This window comes from Pithys albifrons, chromosome 8 (assembly GCF_047495875.1).
Source record: "Pithys albifrons albifrons isolate INPA30051 chromosome 8, PitAlb_v1, whole genome shotgun sequence".
NCBI lineage: Eukaryota > Metazoa > Chordata > Aves > Passeriformes > Thamnophilidae > Pithys > Pithys albifrons.
The window spans coordinates 31,636,013-31,652,819 of record NC_092465.1 but is presented as its reverse complement, the minus strand read 5'-3'; the positions used below and the strand labels follow the sequence as shown (position 1 = coordinate 31,652,819).

General features: G+C 45.6%; 1 protein-coding gene across 1 annotated transcript; it reads right to left on the bottom strand.

The window, feature by feature from the left end:
- Positions 1–13,138: 13,138 nt before the first annotated feature.
- TSSK6 (testis specific serine kinase 6) lies at positions 13,139–14,047 on the bottom strand. Its single transcript, XM_071562497.1, is given in 1 exon segment — positions 13,139–14,047. A coding segment is annotated over 1 exon segment (909 nt).
- Between the last annotated feature and the right edge of the window lie 2,760 nt (positions 14,048–16,807).

Sequence of the window (16,807 nt, the reverse complement as noted above, 5' to 3'; positions counted from 1 at the left end):
GAATCAGTTCTGCTCCTGTTCCCTTCCACCCAGAGACCAGTTGGGTATTCGGGCTTCAATTAACAATGGGAGTTCAAACAGTCTGAGGCCATTGTGGTTAACTCTGATTATAAGAAATTGATGACATTGAGTCCTAAAATTGTTAAGAAACAGATGCCTCTCTCTTTTATCCTAAACCTTTAATGCTGATTGTGAACTGACTAGACAAAATTTTGAAGTACAAAGCTCAAAAGGCTTTATACATGAGTGGAAAGAAAACCTGAAGGATCAGAATCTCTTTTCTTAATAATTCAATCGATTTCCAAGGCTGCACCCTACACTTGGCCCAAGGTAAGGATCTCTTTGCTATGTAACATTCTACTGTTTATGGTCTCGAATTACTGAAGAAAAGGTAAAAACTAAATATTCTTCTAGCCAATGAATCTTCTTCCCTGGAAACATGATATAGGGCTGGGGATCTGCAGGGACTCCTTCTGCAGGAAAGGAGTCCCAAACCCTGGGACTTCAATGCCCACTTTCACCTTCACCCTCTGATATATCAAATGCCTATAGGCTGTTCTCTGAAAATGAGAGATAGTGGGTTTTGCCACAGTTATGGTGATCTTTATTGGCCTGGCAATGTCCCCTCTCGATGTTACAAATTCTTTCCCTACCAGTATCTTGATACCGGGTGGTCTTAGAGATGCCGGGTGATGTTTCCCACTCTGGCTCACATCACGTTCTGATTTCCTCCTGGCCCCGTTCCCTCCTGCCTCTGATGTTCCCTGCAGCGATAAAGGAAGGCATATGTCTCCAGGGTACAGCAACAATATATTCTTTTAGGTTATTTTCTCCCATTGTCTACCACTGCATCTTGGCACATTGGTTTCAGCTGAACATACAGGAAATGTTTTATTTCCCTTCTAACCAAGAGCTGTTTTTAATGAGATGCTTTGTTCCCTTTTGAGTTAACTTGCTAGCTCTATGGTATCGCCAGTGTTTCCCAAAACTGTGACAAAAAGCAAACCTGAAGCCTGAAACATGAAAAGCTGCTGTTGCTCTGTATGTGTGCTGTCTCTTCCTGTTAGAAAAGAGATCTACTCAAAGTGATGTTTCATTGAATTCTCTGCTGGCTTGATTCACTGCATGAAGCCTTCAAGGTTGCTCTGTGTGCTTCTTGTAGCCTGAAAAAATGAATGCATCAGAATAGGAAATAGATAGTTTCAAACTGTGATGCCAAAAGGGAGGAACTCATTTTTAACTGAGGAAAAGAAGCATTAAATAGCTGTAAATACACTTAGGTATCCCTTCACTTGCCTGTGTCCTGCTATAGCTATGGGAAGGGATCTTGGCATAAGTTTAATCATGAAGGCTTAAGTTGGATGTATTCAAAGTAATGCTGTCTGATCAAATTCACGATATTTTATTGATCATTATTAAAATTTAGGTATTAAAGTTCAAAAGTAGTGTCTGAGCTTGCAGTGGAAGATCCTAAATATTGTCTCAAAATTCTTAACATTATATGGGGATTGTGGCCTTGTGAGGGCAGGATCTTGAGTTTTCATTAACTGTTTTGGGGATGATAATTTTTTTTAAATGAGCTACTACATATAGAAGAAAAAGGCATTTGGGTTAAACAAATAGCATACCTATTGCAACATAAGTGTAGGATTGTTTCCAGCTCATAGTCAGCCCATTACTGACACAAACATGTTGTCCCTGGCCCTTTATTTGAACACTATGTAAACATAAGAAACTAAAGGAAGTGTTGTTGTGTTGATATGACTTGCTGTCCTGCACGTGCCTGACTCCTAGGATGTGAGGTTTGATCCCACCTGGGTGGTGCCCTTCCTTCTGTTGAGGTGGAGGTAGGATTTCTTGGGGTGAAACAAACAAAAGGCTAAGAGCAAACTGAAAGAGGAAGAGGGACTGTGAGCCAGATCCATGCTTCTAGTTTCAGTCCCACAGAATCACAGAATAGTTTGAGTTGAAAAGGATCATTAGAGGTCTTTATTTCAACCTACCCTTCAATGAGCAGGGTGATGCAGGGTGATCAGCTACATCACGTGACTCAGAGCCCCATCCAATCTGACCATCTTTAGGCTTTTCTATACAAAGGGAGTGAGAAAACTCTTTCCAAAGAGAGGAGAGCATCCTCTCCAGCTGCCAGACTCTGGAATGCCATGGATGGGGACTAAATCCAACCATGGCAGAGCAAAACTTGTAGGGGTTTTTTTTGTTATTGTGCTAATCTGTGGTGTTAGAGGCTTCCCTTGGGGTGGCTTTCTCCTCACACTTGGTTTTGCAATGCCAGATGTTCCCTTCCCTTGCATTGCCCCAGCATGCCCTGCAGTTCCCTTTTGCCCAAGACCTCTCTGCTAGTCTCAGTTATGCTTGTAGGGCATTTTCTGGTGGGATATAAGAAGGGGCAGGAAATTCTCTCTGAAAAAAAGAGCAAATTCAGAGCAGAGTATGGGTAAGAAGCATCTGGAAAAGGCATATGAGCTGCCAAGCATCAGGAGCTTGTCAGTGACTGTTGAACAGCAGCCACCAGCCTTGGGGTTTTGCTGCTTTGGCTCTTCAGTTTTGAAGACCTGGGCTCTAAAACTGAAATATTGTTCAGAATGGCAGACGTCGTACTGTGCCTCACAGGGAGCTTGTGCAGTTTGGCAGGTGGCTGTTGGAGTGTGTCATTGCTCAATTCAATGCCAATAGCAACTTGAATCAGCAGGAAATGCATTTGGTGGCAGGGCAGCACGGAGGAAACTCTACCTGGGGTGCCTGGGAAACTGCTTTTGGTGTCCTCGAGTGTGTGAATATACATGCTTTGAAGAAATGAATATGTGCATATTGTGTGAACATCTTTGGCCTGGCACATCCACTAGATGCAACTCCTCACTATCTAAGGGATCTTGCCATTTTGTTCCTTGAAGATTGTGCCTGGGCTCCTGTGGAAACCATAATGCAGGTGGAGTTCCTTTGTTCTTTTTTGGGGGATTGTTGCACTTGCAATATGACATATAGGTCCCTGTGGCTTTAAGGATGCGGGTTTTCTTCTTATGAAAAAACATTTTGCACATTTTTGTTGTCTTTAGAATAAACTTTCTACTAATAGAGATAAAAGCCATTCTCAGTATTGAAAAAAACCCAAACAAAATGGATCCTAGCAACTAGAAATGAGACCTGTATTTATAGTTATTTCTCTCCTAAAAATGGCTGGAAAAGTAAAACTGAGGCTGTGGTTTCACATTTCAGCATGAGCTGAACAGGCACATTCCCTGCCACTGCAACAGTGTGGTCTGGTCCTTCCTGCCCATGGCTCCAGCTGTGCCACCCAGTCCCTGCAGTGAGGTAGGGCTATGGGCTGGAAGGGCAGAGAAGTCCCCTTGAGACAGGAACTCCCTCAGGAGACACAGGTCCCTGTGCAGCCGCATGGGATGGGGTGAGAGGACATGTGGATCTATGGCTGTGGCTCAGGTGTGATGCACAGGCGTGTGCTCGGTAGGCAGCTTTGCTTTCTGTGGCTATAGCAGGTTTCAGGGACTTCATAAGCTCTCTTAAAAGACACCGTGTATCAAAGTCCCAGATTTCCTAACTTAAGACAGAAAAATATCCCTGAATTTTTCCAGCTGTTCTTTGAAAACATATAAAGGAGAACAAGCAGTAGATACAGATCCTGCTGCAATGTCACCATCTCTTCTCAAAGTGTGGTTCAAAGTTTCTCTCTACCCTGATGTTCACTTTGTTGTTACAAACTGGACCAGGGTTTGTAAGGGCCTGGGCTAGGGAGTGCTGGGAGCACCACAGTATATGTGCTAATGGGCCCAGCTCTTGGCAGCCACGCAGGGAAGCCAGACGTGCAAGGCAGCAGGCAGTGTGAATGCAGCCTACTGTGTCATTGCACCACATCCATGTGGGTCACTCAGAGAAATTAAAGATGAACACAGAATTAATGACTATATGAAACCTTCTCCCTCCCAGCTGATGGTAAAATTCTCAGCTCTGCAGGGACACAAAACCTCTCCTCATTCTCATGCAAGTTTCTGTGCAGACACCAAGCAGTTCATTAGAGAGCTTCCAGCTGGGATCATAATGTCATTTCCTTTGCTATTTGCCTGGGTTCCCTTTTCATATGTTCCCATTCCATCCTCAGGCTCACTGAAGAAGTGCTTTGTGAATTTACAATTTACCTGCCAGATAGCTCTGGTGTAAAGGTTTCTGTGGGCTGCTGAAGAAATTATTGCTCTGATCAGAGTGCTGGTGCATACAGCTGGCATGGAGCAAAGCACGCGCCTCCTTTTGGGGTCTGCGGATGCAATATCCATGCAGTGTGCAAGCTCTGGCACGAGTCCTTGGGCTGGCCTGCCTCCAGGCCAAGGATCACATCTCCCAGCCTCAGGGAATGTGAGGTTTAAATCACTGCAGCTCAGCAATGCAGGGAATGTGCCACCAGCAATCCCTGACCCTGCTCCTCTTCAAAGCAGGCGGTGCCCGCTCTCCCCACGTGCTTACAGCAAACACAAAGTGATGATGCACTGCCAGGGCCTCTGAACTTGGCTTCTCAAGCCCACTTTCTACACACAGTCTAACAATGGGTGTGAAAATGGAAGAAAGAAGAAATGCAGGGAGGCAGCGCAGTGCTGGCATGCTTTGAAAGTCGACTCTTTCTCTCCAGATGTTCTAAATCACATGTGGAGAAGTGTTTGTGGTCAGATGCTGCTTGAAACTGATTGTTGATAATCTCCTGAGACAGCCTGTGACAAATTGAATAATAAAAATGCTGAAAATAGCATAGTTATTCCCTGGAAAAGCAAAGTTCCCACAATCCAATGAGCTGGGAAAGTTGTTGAACTTTTTTTGGACACAATGTGCTCTTTTTTTTGTGTATGTTCTTCAGTCTTCCATTGGTCTCTGAGCTTTTTTGTTATGACCCTTCCTTCTCCTACCAGCTCCAAGCAACCACAATTCCAGCCTCCCCCGCCCCAGGAATAGCTGAACTGATCACCAGCCTCTGACATGAAAAGCAGTGTCCTGCATTCTGTGAATCTCACACTTCTCCCTGGTGTTGTGGTGTTGCTGGTTGTTGCAAGTTTGTCTTTGTAGAACATTTTTGCTATTGTGGGGAAAGCTAGATCACAAGACACCAAACTCTGAGACCTTCACCACAACAGACCATCCTGACCAGCGGCAGTCTTCTGACCATGCTGAACCTATGGCATTCTTGATTCCTTTCCCATGTTGTCCACTTGTGGCACCACAAGGCACAATCCTGACCTTCCTTCCTCTGTGCCTGGACAACCAGGGGGGCAGCCACTGTGCCAGGGTTTGGTGCTCTCTGTGTTGTCCCTGAAGAAGAAGGCTTGAGGCCAGTGAGTGTCCCAGGAGTGCTCTGTGAGGTCAGGTCCCTCTTGGGAACTTCATAATTTAATGAGTGTAGGTGGGGTTTTTGGTGGTGAGAAAATTTGATCCAGGCTGCTTATGCTGTAGTAATGAATTGCGAATCTAGTGGTAGAGATGATAAAAGCCATGGGTAATGACAAGCTATGGAAGTGTTTGTTGTGTCCACAGTGGGATTGTGTGTGCTTTGCTTGTTGGCAAACCAGCTATGTGCTGGTTTTTGTATTTCTCTGGTATTGGAATTAGCTATAGGTCCTGTCCTGGCATAAATTGCAGATATGCATAGTTACTTCATATTTTCTTGGCAACGATTTAAGGGAAGATCTTGCAACCACAGGGTCAACCTAAGCAATACATTGTGGCAAACTTTTTGTGGGTGATGATTTCAACCACAGTTCAATATAGTAATTTGTTCCGTCTGACCATTTATTCTGGAAACTGGCAATATTTGAACTTCATAACTGAGATAGTCAGCCTTTTAATGTATGGACTTGGTTAAAGTCCATACATTGATCCTATGCACCAAAGTCTCCTCTGATGCTTTTTGCACAGTAGGGAACTCCACACACCCACCAACCTGCTTACCGTAAACTTCTGCTGCTCCCCTGCTGTCAGGAAGGTCACCAGCTGATGCCAATTTTTGTGTCCTCCCTGACTGCTGTGGGGCTGTGGAGTTTTGTTAGCAAAGCATGTGGGGTGTGGCTAGTCCTTCTCCATGGAAAAATCTGAGGCGTGCAGCAAATTTAGGGGTAGAGTAAAACCAAAGAAATGGAGGAGGGTGCAATAAAAACACAACAGTTTCAGGAGTTATAGCCAAAATATGAAAAGCTCCAGTTTCATAATGAAGTTAAATTTGTGCTGAGCTGTTGGTCTGAAGTTTAGATCCTGCATGATGTGTTGAGAATAGCATTTGTTAATCTGCTGACAGACTGGTGTTCTGTCCCAAAACCACCAGCACAGTTCTCTCCATGAGTGTCTCCTACCAGGCGCTGCCTGAAATAGTCTAACAAAAGACAAAAAACTGGTATTGCTTTTTCTGCCATGATGATGAAATGAAATAGATTGTGGCTGCAGGAAAGGCTACAACCACCACTATGAATTTTCTCCAGGGACTGTCCTAAATAGTTGCCTGCCCTGGGTAATGTCTTCCACTCACATCTTCATAGTCATCCGTGCTGCTGAGTCAGAAACTATTGCATGATCAGCTCAAGATGGACCTAAATTACTGTCCTGCTTACCCAGGCTGGCTGAGCCCTGCCTCCTGCTGTGCCACCACTGCTGTCCTGCCAGCTGCCACATCATTCCCCATCCTTCCTTCTTGGGCTTGGGAGGTCTGTCTTGGCCTGGGACATCCTGCTGCATGATGGTGCTCCCTTCACTAGTAGTAGTTTCCTTCCACTCTGACACAGTGGTTTGTAGATTTGTTTGTGGGGACTTGTTTTTGACATTTCTTCCCCTATTTATAAGAATGTATTTATTTGAAAGCTGGTGTGTTTTATGTGAAGGTTACTAGTAGGTCTAATCCTCCCATGGGTCCTTCCTCCAACAATTCCCTGACTTCAGTTAGTAGGTCCAACCCTCCCATGGGTCCTTCCTCCAGCAATTCCCTGGCTCTATTCCTAGTAAATAAATAGAGCTCTCACTATTGAAAAAGATAATTGGCTGTGTAATGCACAGAAGGCAAAATTGCTTTCCTCAAGATTTATTCATCAATTATAGCTTGCCCTGGATGGCGCAGTTTGAACCATTTTCTGGACAGGGAGAAATATGTCAAATGGCGAGGAAGCTGTTGTTATAATAAATGACTGGGTACATATGTGCATGACTGCATGTTTTAGATCTTCCATAATGGGTATCTTATTAACATGCTAATGAACATGCAAACAAGGAGCCAAGGATTATCATTATTTTTTGAGACAATGTGTATTTTGGGGGTTTTTTTCTTGTAATTAATGACAGTGCTGTCTGGTCTGTTGGTGTCCCCTGGGCTGGTTGTTGCTCTGCCAGGAGGAGGTAGCAGCCCATGTGCTGTGCAAATCCTGCCTTTCCTCTTTGCAAACTCCCTTTTGCCTCCATCTGCCATGTCCTTCCATGTGCTGGTGGTGGAACTCCACCCTTTGGGTGAGGGATGCTGATGTCTGAGTTAACGCTATAGCCCAGTCAGCTGCAGTAAATGCTGCAGATGTATTTTCAATTAAAGTTTTAATGGAAATGTTAAATGTCTCTGAAGAACACAATGACATGGGAGTGCTGTACAGAGTATTATGAAAAAATGCTGCTGCCATTTACAATTCCAGTGGGTCAGTACAGTACGTGGAGAATAAGTGAAGTGACCATGTAGAGGAGGAATGGTCAGGGATCTTAAGGTCTTGGAGGTGCCCAGTTCTCTCGGCTGCTATTTACTTTGGAATAGTTTAGTAGGACTTGAGAGCTCTCAGCATCTGGTGCGATACGACCTCTCTGTAAATACACTCCTTGAGGGTGCAAATTGATCTGTGACCCTGCTGGCTGCCATAGTGACTCTGATGATGCTGTGGCTATTGACCTTGGCACACTGTGGATGTTACATTGCTAAGAGGCATTTAATTAGTTTTCTGTATTTTTTAAAAATTAAGAATGTATTGTAAAACACGCTGAACTGTGGTGCCCAGAAAGGCTTCTCTGGCACTGGGTAACGCATGAAGCAAACATCCCCATGGTGTCCTACTGTCTGCTCTTTGAAGTCACCTACAGATTGCATAGTCCACTAGATGGTCCTCTCCTGTGACCAAACTGTCTCTCATTTATGAGGTGAGACCTTCTGAGGCAGAGATGATCCATAACAATATCTGTACACAGGACCTGTCCCAACAGGCCTCCTGTGACATTTAGGTGCTACCTGAATATAATGATCATCTGTCAACTGAGAGGAAGAAATAACACCAAAAATGTCTTTCAAGGAATCTGGTGGTTGCTGCTGTGGCTGATGGTAATGTGAGAAGGAATGAAGGAGCACAGACACCCTACCCTTGTGTAGTTCTTTAACTTCAAAGAGAAACATCTAACAACCATGCTCGCTCCTGTGCTCCTTTTTTTTAGGTCCTTATGTCATGTCCTAGAAGAACAGCCAGTAATAACCAAAACATAATCAGCAGATGCAGATTTGTTGTTGTCTAGAAAATTTTTCAAGGAAGTTATTTATCACCCCTGCAGTCAGAATCATGGAGAAGTCTGTATCTGTGAGAGAAAGAACATTGTCACCTTGTAGCACAAAAAATTGTGTTTGTGGGATCACAGGACAATTTGTGTGGGAGGGGATGTCAGGGGTCTCCAGCCCAACATCCTGATCAAGGCAGGGTCTGTGCTGAGAACAGACCAGGCTGCCTGCAACTTTCCCCCCTTGGAAACCTCCAAGGATGGAGATGCCACAGCTTCTCTGGGCAGCCTGAGCTTGCCTTACAATTCTGTGGTGTGAGTGCCTCCTTGACTGTTGAAAAGGGCTGTGAAACGTAGTTAAGAAATTTGGATTCCTTATTCAAAGCATAGAAAAGAAGCTCTGCCATCTGTGTTTGCAGTCTATTTTCCTTCATTCATTTATGAGATAAAACGAAATTGATTTGGAAGCAGTTTTGGGAAAGGAAATTCACATGTATTTCCAGGCCATCAAATACTGTTGAATTTATTATCACTTCAAGACAGTCAGGATCTGCCCAGAAGATGAGGGGCCAGGGAAGTTTTGAACCGTAATGTAAAATGAAATCCCCTTGGGTGAGGAAAGCTCCTTAGCCTGCTCACTGCAACATGGAGAGAATAATATTTACCTCTTGGTGTGAGTGGGAAGATTAATGCTTGCTAGGTGCTGTGAAAATGAAAATATTCACAGAAAGCTTCTTGTCTGCAAGGAAAATTATGAGTGCAAAGAGCCTCTGAATCCTGTCCTTTGGTGAGAACCTCTTATTAGCTTTTTTTAAAATTGTGCTTAACATAATCAAAGGGCTTAGACAGGAAAATGTTTGCTCTCATTCTCCCCCCATATCTCCTCCAGCAGACAAGTAAGTGTAGAGACTTGCAGAGTGAGGGATGATGAAAAGTGAAGATGAGTTCTTAGTCTGGAGAAGGGTTGAGGTGCAGACAAAATCATGGAGACTCATAACTTGGTGCAGTATGGTCTGGAAAGAGAGAGGAGGACTCTAGGTCACTGGATAAAAGGCTGCTGGCACCAAAGGCTGCAATTATGGAAAGGGTAATGTATTCAAGCAGGGCGTGGTGTATTTATTTGCTAAATTGCCTGTTGAAAGCTGTGCTCGCCGGCGAGGCAGGTCACTCAGGTGTGCCTCCCACCCAACCTGCCAGCGCTGGCTGGTCCCAGGGTAATTGAAGCAGGGCATTTGCTGCCAGCCCGGCAGGCTCTGCTCGGCTGGAGGCACTGATGGAGAGCCCTGGGAGAGCCCGCCCCAGAGTTAGTGCAGGAATACCTGAGGTGTTTGATTACCCAGCAGTGTTTTCCCACAATTCATGAATATACTTATCTCCAGAGTTTTGTAATGTGCAGACTTTTAAATAGCTGAGTCCTAAAGCTTATCAGACGCATCAGCTATGACCTAAAATCTTGAAAGCAAATTTTGCTCAGCTGAAAAGGGAGCTTTAATGTCAGCATGCAGTGAATTACCTCCTTTCCTTTCATTTTCCTGAAATCAAGGCTGTATCTCAGGCAAAGTGATGCAGAATTTGGACAAAAGAGCAGTGGGAGGAAAGCTATACTAAAGGCCCAGAAGATGTCTTTGAATTTATTAACACTTCTGAAATTAAATGGGGTAAAATTGCTTCAAGATGCTTGTAAAATATCCCAGAAAATACATACCACTCTATTCTGCTGAAAGTTCTTTTAGGAGTCCCTCTAACTTATTTCAAGACACACATTGAAAAATCTGGAATACAGGGAGCCTGTTGGTGACACAGGGCATAGTCAACAAGAGGGCTGTGGATGGGGCAGTGCTCACACCCTGTGATGAGCTGACAGGAGTGAAATGGTGGCACACCACACAGCTGCCTCATACAGACCTTGAATGTTCATCTTATCCTTGGAGTAGGATTAGGCAAAATACAGTCATTATGTATCTTGAATGGTGATCAGGTCCTCCACTGAAAGTTATTTGTTGGGTGCTGGTATCTGACAGGACCCTTCATTGCCAGATGGTACTGCACTAGTACAAACAGCCTGGGGAGGACAGAGTCACACTGCAGAATGAGTCTGGTGGGACTGATCGGGATATTGATAACCCAGGGTGACTGTTTATGCCTCTGACACATACTTGTTCAAAGTTCAAGGGCTCTCCCATAAATGCACTGTGCTTCATGGATGGGATGGTGGAGCTCATCTCCCAGGAGACTGGGAAGGGGCACTTCCATCGACTGTGCACCTCCCAGGAAGGTTAAAAAGCACTTCTACCCTCCTGAGTAGGAAATAAACCTGGGGAAGCAGCAGGCTTAGTAAATGCAGAGCCCTCGGTAGTGTCTCCGGAGGGGAGGGATGCTGGTAGAGTGCACATGCAGCCCCACTGCTGGCAGCTCAGCCGTCAGCCTCACCCTGCTCAACGCCTCTGGTCCTGCCCTACTTCACAACTGATATCTCACTGGTGCAAATTAGATAAGAATTGGTTCAGAGTCTTTAATTGTGATTTTTATTTTGAATTTGCATAATTAGACTTGTAACGGCCTATTTTCACAGCCCCGAGACTGCTCTGAGGTTCTTAGTGCTGGCCCTGTGAGATTACCATCTATCTGCCTGAGAGAGCGAGGGCCACGGGGCAGCCTGGCAAACCTCCCGTGGCTCATTCAAACCACTCACCCACTTGAACCCCAGCTGCTTTCCCAAGCCACCCAAGGGGGTATGTCCTTGCAAAACATTAGTCATCTGTCCCAGCTGGTGTCCTCAACAGATGCAATTGTTTAGGAGAATGTGGGTGCTGGGGGGAGATTAATATGGTCTGGGTTTTAGAATGACTCCTTTTGTATTAGCTTTGTCTTTAATGAAAGAAAATTAAAAGAAAGAAAGGAAGAAGCAACACAGTAGCACCAGGTTTGTGCTTCCCAGGTTGTAAGGAGGTACCTAAGGCAATCAAGGGCTGGAAGGAGGCAATAGATGGAGATGGACAGGTGCTTGGATGCTTTGGGGCATGGATTGGCAAGCTCTCACACAGGAAGTTGGTGGCTTTGGAGAGGGATGAAACTGACAGAGTGTCTGGAAGGCAAATAGGAGAGTTGAGCCTAGCTGAAAATTTTACTATCCTGAAATCCTTGCTTCCCACATCCTTATGACTTTTCCCCTTCTTTTCCATCCCCAGCATCTTCCTGATCCTTCCCAAGCCTGTTTCCCCATCCAGCCATGTATGGCCCCAAGATGCCATTTGTATCCCATTACTCTCTCTATTTGGTCTTTGCTGCTGCAGTGAAGTTTTATTTTGCAGCTGCAAGGAGAAGAACAAAACAAATCTTCACTCTAAGGGTAGCAAAATTTCCTGTAGCCCATGTGCTTTTGAAAAGCCTTGGGCTGGCTTTGCTGCCACATCTTGTTCTACTTAAACTGCTGCTTTGGATAGGCCCAAGAAGTCTGCTTTGCAAAAGGTGTTTCCGACTCTTCCAGCAGAACCATATGCACTGTTTCCTTCATGTCAGACATGGCCTGGCTGTGGGCTCTACTACCAGGATTGTGCTGTGTCAGGTCACAAGGCACCAGTGACACAAACACCATCAAACCACCCAACTGGACATTTCCCGTTTGATTTCAGTTCCAGTGGAATCTAGACTGAAGATTGTTTAAAGGAGGTTTGAAGTGTTTCATGAAAGCACATTTCAGATGCCAGCTCATACCTTTAATTAACCCTTTGAAAATGGGACTCACCAACAGGGACCTATAGTAGATTTTGGGAGTTGCATTAAGAGTAATTGTTAAAATTTGATGTTGAAGCTGAACAGCAGATGTTAGGAAGGCGATTGCCCTTTATATCTTTGTCACTTTCCCATTTCAGGTTCTCCATGGACAGGGACATTTCTCATCAGATATCTTTTGTCAGACATTTCAAATGTTGGTAAGAATCAATATCTGAATGATGTTCAATGTAAAGTATGGATCTCAAACCCACACCAAAACTCTAGACTGGGTAATGCTGGCCAGTTGCCTGCAAAGATCCTAGTGTGAATTGGGGCTCTGAATATCACTGTGAGATTGAAACAGTAGTATACAAAAAATGTGACATTTTCTCTGCCATAGTGATTTGAGGAACCACTACTTCTCCCCTCCTGCCAGTTGAAATACAGTTTGGTAGTGGACAAGGCAGAGCTCTCCTCCTTACGTACACAGCAGCAGAGGGTGGGGAGCAGCAGAGAGGTGTGGCTCTGCCAGAGTCTTGGTATTCATTACATGCATTCAGGGGCAGGCACCATAATGGGCTGAGCTGTTACACCTTGCCACCTGCCCTGACAACGCTGGCTCCATGGGAGAGCCCGGACCGGCCTCACAGAGGATCCAGGCCCATGTGGTTTGCTCTGCCCACCAGCTCAGCATGTCTGTTCTGCAACAGGCTCTCACACCTATTTTGGGAAGGCATCTAACCACCTTCTGAGTGCACATGGCCTTGCTAGTGCTTGAAGTTCAATCAGCTCCACATACAGGCACCCCATGCTTCAAAATAATCAATAAACCACAGAAATGCTTCTTCACAACAGCATTTATTGCACCAAAGTGTTATTGCTCTTCCAGAATCTTCATGGAGGGCTTTCTCCTTCAGATGCCCCCGTTCAGCCAGCGGTTCTTGGCCACCTGCCCTGCACCAGGTCGGGAAGCTGGGCTGAATTGGAGCAGCTGGGCAATGAGGGCCCGGCAGGGCCCTGGCAATGGGGGCAACTCCTCTGGGTACAGCACACCTTTCTTCTGCAGCTGGGGCATGCTGTGGATGTTGGTATCATCAAAGGGAACCTGGCCAACCACCATCATGTAGAGTATCACCCCCAAGCTCCATATGTCGTACTTCTTGGCGTCATAGGGGATGCCCATCAGCACTTCAGGGGAAGCAAAGGCTGCTGTCCCACAGAACGTAGTGCTCAGGTCTGGGTAGCCATTGACTTCCCTGCTAAAACCAAAGTCACTAATCTTGGCGCGGCGTCCGTCGGCGGTGAGCAGCACATTCTCACACTTGAGATCCCGGTGCACCAAGTTGCGGTCGTGCAGGTAGCGCACAGCCCTCACAACCTGCACAAAGATGTCTCGGGCCTTGGGGATGCAGGGCAGCTTTCCCAGATGCTCCACCAGCTGCAGCAGAGTAGTGTCCATGGCTTCCATCACGATGTAGAGCTTCCTATTGCAGACCTCGATGAGCTCGAAGACGTGCACAATGTTAGGGTGCTGGATCTTGCGCACAATGGAGAGCTCCCGAGGCAGGAACTTGTACAGGACAGCTCGGGACGCTCGCTGTCGATCCACCACCTTGACAGCTAAGGGGCCCTTGTGTTTGCTGGAGGTGGCTGCTTTCACCTTGGAGAAGCTGCCCTCCCCTAATGTCTGACCCAGCCTGTAGCCCAGCTCATTGAGTATCCTTTCTCCTCCATCAGTTTTTGACATGATTTGTGATCCAGATGGGCTTGATCAGAGCCCATGTCTTGCTCCAGCATTTGAAAACTGTGACATCTGGTGCATGGCAGCTGTTGACCATTGCCTATGACAACCACTGGTTCCATGGATGCCTCTATGGGTTCCATGCCCCTCCCAGGCATTGTGATGGGGTGGAATATTGTGCAGCAGCACCTCTGGGAGACGACATGGATGTCTGGTAGATCCCCTCTGCTCATGGGTGTCCCTGGCATGCCCACACACATGTAGGAAGAGAACTCTGCTGTGGATGGATATTTTAGAGGTTTTACCCTTTCAACCTCTTCACTTGAGTTCTCAGCATAGGGCTGTGTGGATGAAGAGAGTTCAAATATTAGCTTTCTGGCATGAGGGGAAAATCTGGGGACTCAAACCAGTTTTCTGCAGGTTGTTAGTTACATTAAAATCCAAACCGCACAGAGTGGAACAAAGGAGTGACTTCTACTGGCACTAACTGTGAACCACCTTGGCTGGCTATAAATACCTTTTTTTTTTTGTGATAGTGCATTGAGCTATTACTAGGTGGGCTTTCTGACCTTGTGTGGTGTGGATGGGGAATTTTAAATGCATCTTCCAGAAGAAACAGCTTTTCTGTTTCTTGAACTTAGAATTCCTGTCCATCTATTTTTATCAAAATGATATTTTGGAGATGTACAGAGAAGGAGACCAGAGATCCTTCAAAGACCTTCTATAATCAGATTTTAAAAGCTTTTAGTCAGTTTTAGTTGGCATAAGGTGGCTGTCAAATTGAGCAGAGAGCAGCTGGGCTGGGCCACAACATCCACTCCAGAGCAAAGCAACCCTCTCATCCCATGCTGTGTCTCAGGCTAGTGTCAACTCCTTCCTCCAGGTGCTGCATCACTGGTTTTCACAAACAGTTGTTCCTGGTTTATACTGTTTTTTTTGAGCTGGTCAAGGATCCTGTCCTCCCTGCAGAGCTCACATTTCCTTTCCAGCTGTTCAAAGAAGCCAAAGGACCACAAAAGCCCTGTCCTCCTATATATCAACCCAAATGCTATTTTTATTTTTTGAGTATATGTTCCATTTTTCAAGTTGGTTATAAAAAGGAATAGTAATCAGCTGAAGATGGAAGATCTTTCTCATGTGTCCATCTTGTCAGTATTCTGAAGTCACTACAGGAAATTAAATTACATATGTCATATTATCTATATGTGCTGTGGGGGTGCTTTGCTCTGATGCTAAGAACAAGTAATGTAACCACCAAGTCGACTTGCCCAGCTGTGGGTTCAAACCAAACTATTTTTCCACTTCAGAAGCTATTCCTAAAGGCCAGTTGGAAGGATGGGAATTCAATGTGCCATGAAATCGCAGTTGCCAGGCATGTACCATCAGGTATGACATCAGAAGGCCAGGCCAGCAGCATGTGCAGTGCATGATGAAGGATTTGCTGTTGCACAGGGGCTGGTACATTCCAGGTCAGGCTGGACAGGGCTCTGAGAAAACTGATCCAGTTGAAGATGTCCCTGCTCATTGCAGGAGGATTGGACTGGAGACCTTTGACTGTCCCTTCCAACCTGAACTATTTTATGATTCCATGCTGGCCACTGAATAATGCCCTCAGTCCATCCTTATCTCCTCTGAAGAGAGAACAGACCCATTTAACAGCAAGGACTTGGCTAGGAGCTGATATCTTTGTGGAGGCTGAGTGGAGGGAATCCCACATGCATGCAGAAGTGCAGGACATTTACCCACCCTATGTTCCTTTTCTGTTTGGGCCATCAAATAAATGCACTCAGAGTTCTTATTTCCAAAGCAGACCAGAAAGAAGCCATTTCCAAAAGTTCCCATTCTGAAACTGTGGTTACTTAAAACAATCCCACCTAGCAATAAGCAGGCCAGATGCAGAAAGCCATTTTGCTGGATATGCATGATTTCCTGACACGTTTAGTGTTTGAGTCATAACCACAGTGACTTCAGCAAAGGTCTGAGCTGGACTTTTCAGAGGAACTGGAAAGTTTGAGATGGCTAAACATAACTAAACCAATGTGGGCATTTTTACAAGGGAAATTGCTTAGATCAGGCATCCCTTCTCACTGCCAGAGCACCTCTGGAAAATACTATTACATGTTTTGGTGAATAGACAGATATGTGTGCAGAAGTCTATAGGGACTTTGCTCAATATGTCTTTTAAAATAGGAATGGGCAGTCACATTATAGGCATGTTCCCGAAGCTTACAGGTAAATCCTCACTTATGGCAAACCCCTCTGAAGCCCTTACAGTAACATAACCAGAAGAAGGAGTGCCCACTCTGCTGTGGCAAAACTCATGTGGCAGCTACAAACCTGGCTGCAATAGTAAGGAGTAATCTTGTGGAGTTCTGCACTCCTGGTAATTCTCTATCTGCCTGAGGCAGCAGGTTGCTTTTGGGAGGTATTCTGCAAGCTTGGCTGAGGTGGGAAGTTTCAGTCTCAGTAAGCCCTCCTCTGAGCCAAGAAAAAGCCTTGTGCAATTAGATGCAGCTGGAGCATCCTGGGGGCTGATGGGCTTGAAGAAGACAGCAAAGAAAGCCCTGATTTCCCAGGGAGGAAGCAGCTATTGTAGCAAATGCTCCCCCTCCTGTACACTCCAGGCTGAAGCTCTGTGAACTGGCTTGGCTACATCACTGCTTGCACTGTGTTCCTGCCCCAGAGCCGACAGTATGGCCTGGGACTGCTGCAAACAGCTCCAAAAGCAGACAGCAAGAGGCGTGGATGAGAGGTTTTGGTCTGGCCAAGGGAGAGGAAAGGGCTGAGCTCAGCTTTTTGTGCTGTACTTAGACCTCAGAAAAACAGATTTTTGCCTTATTG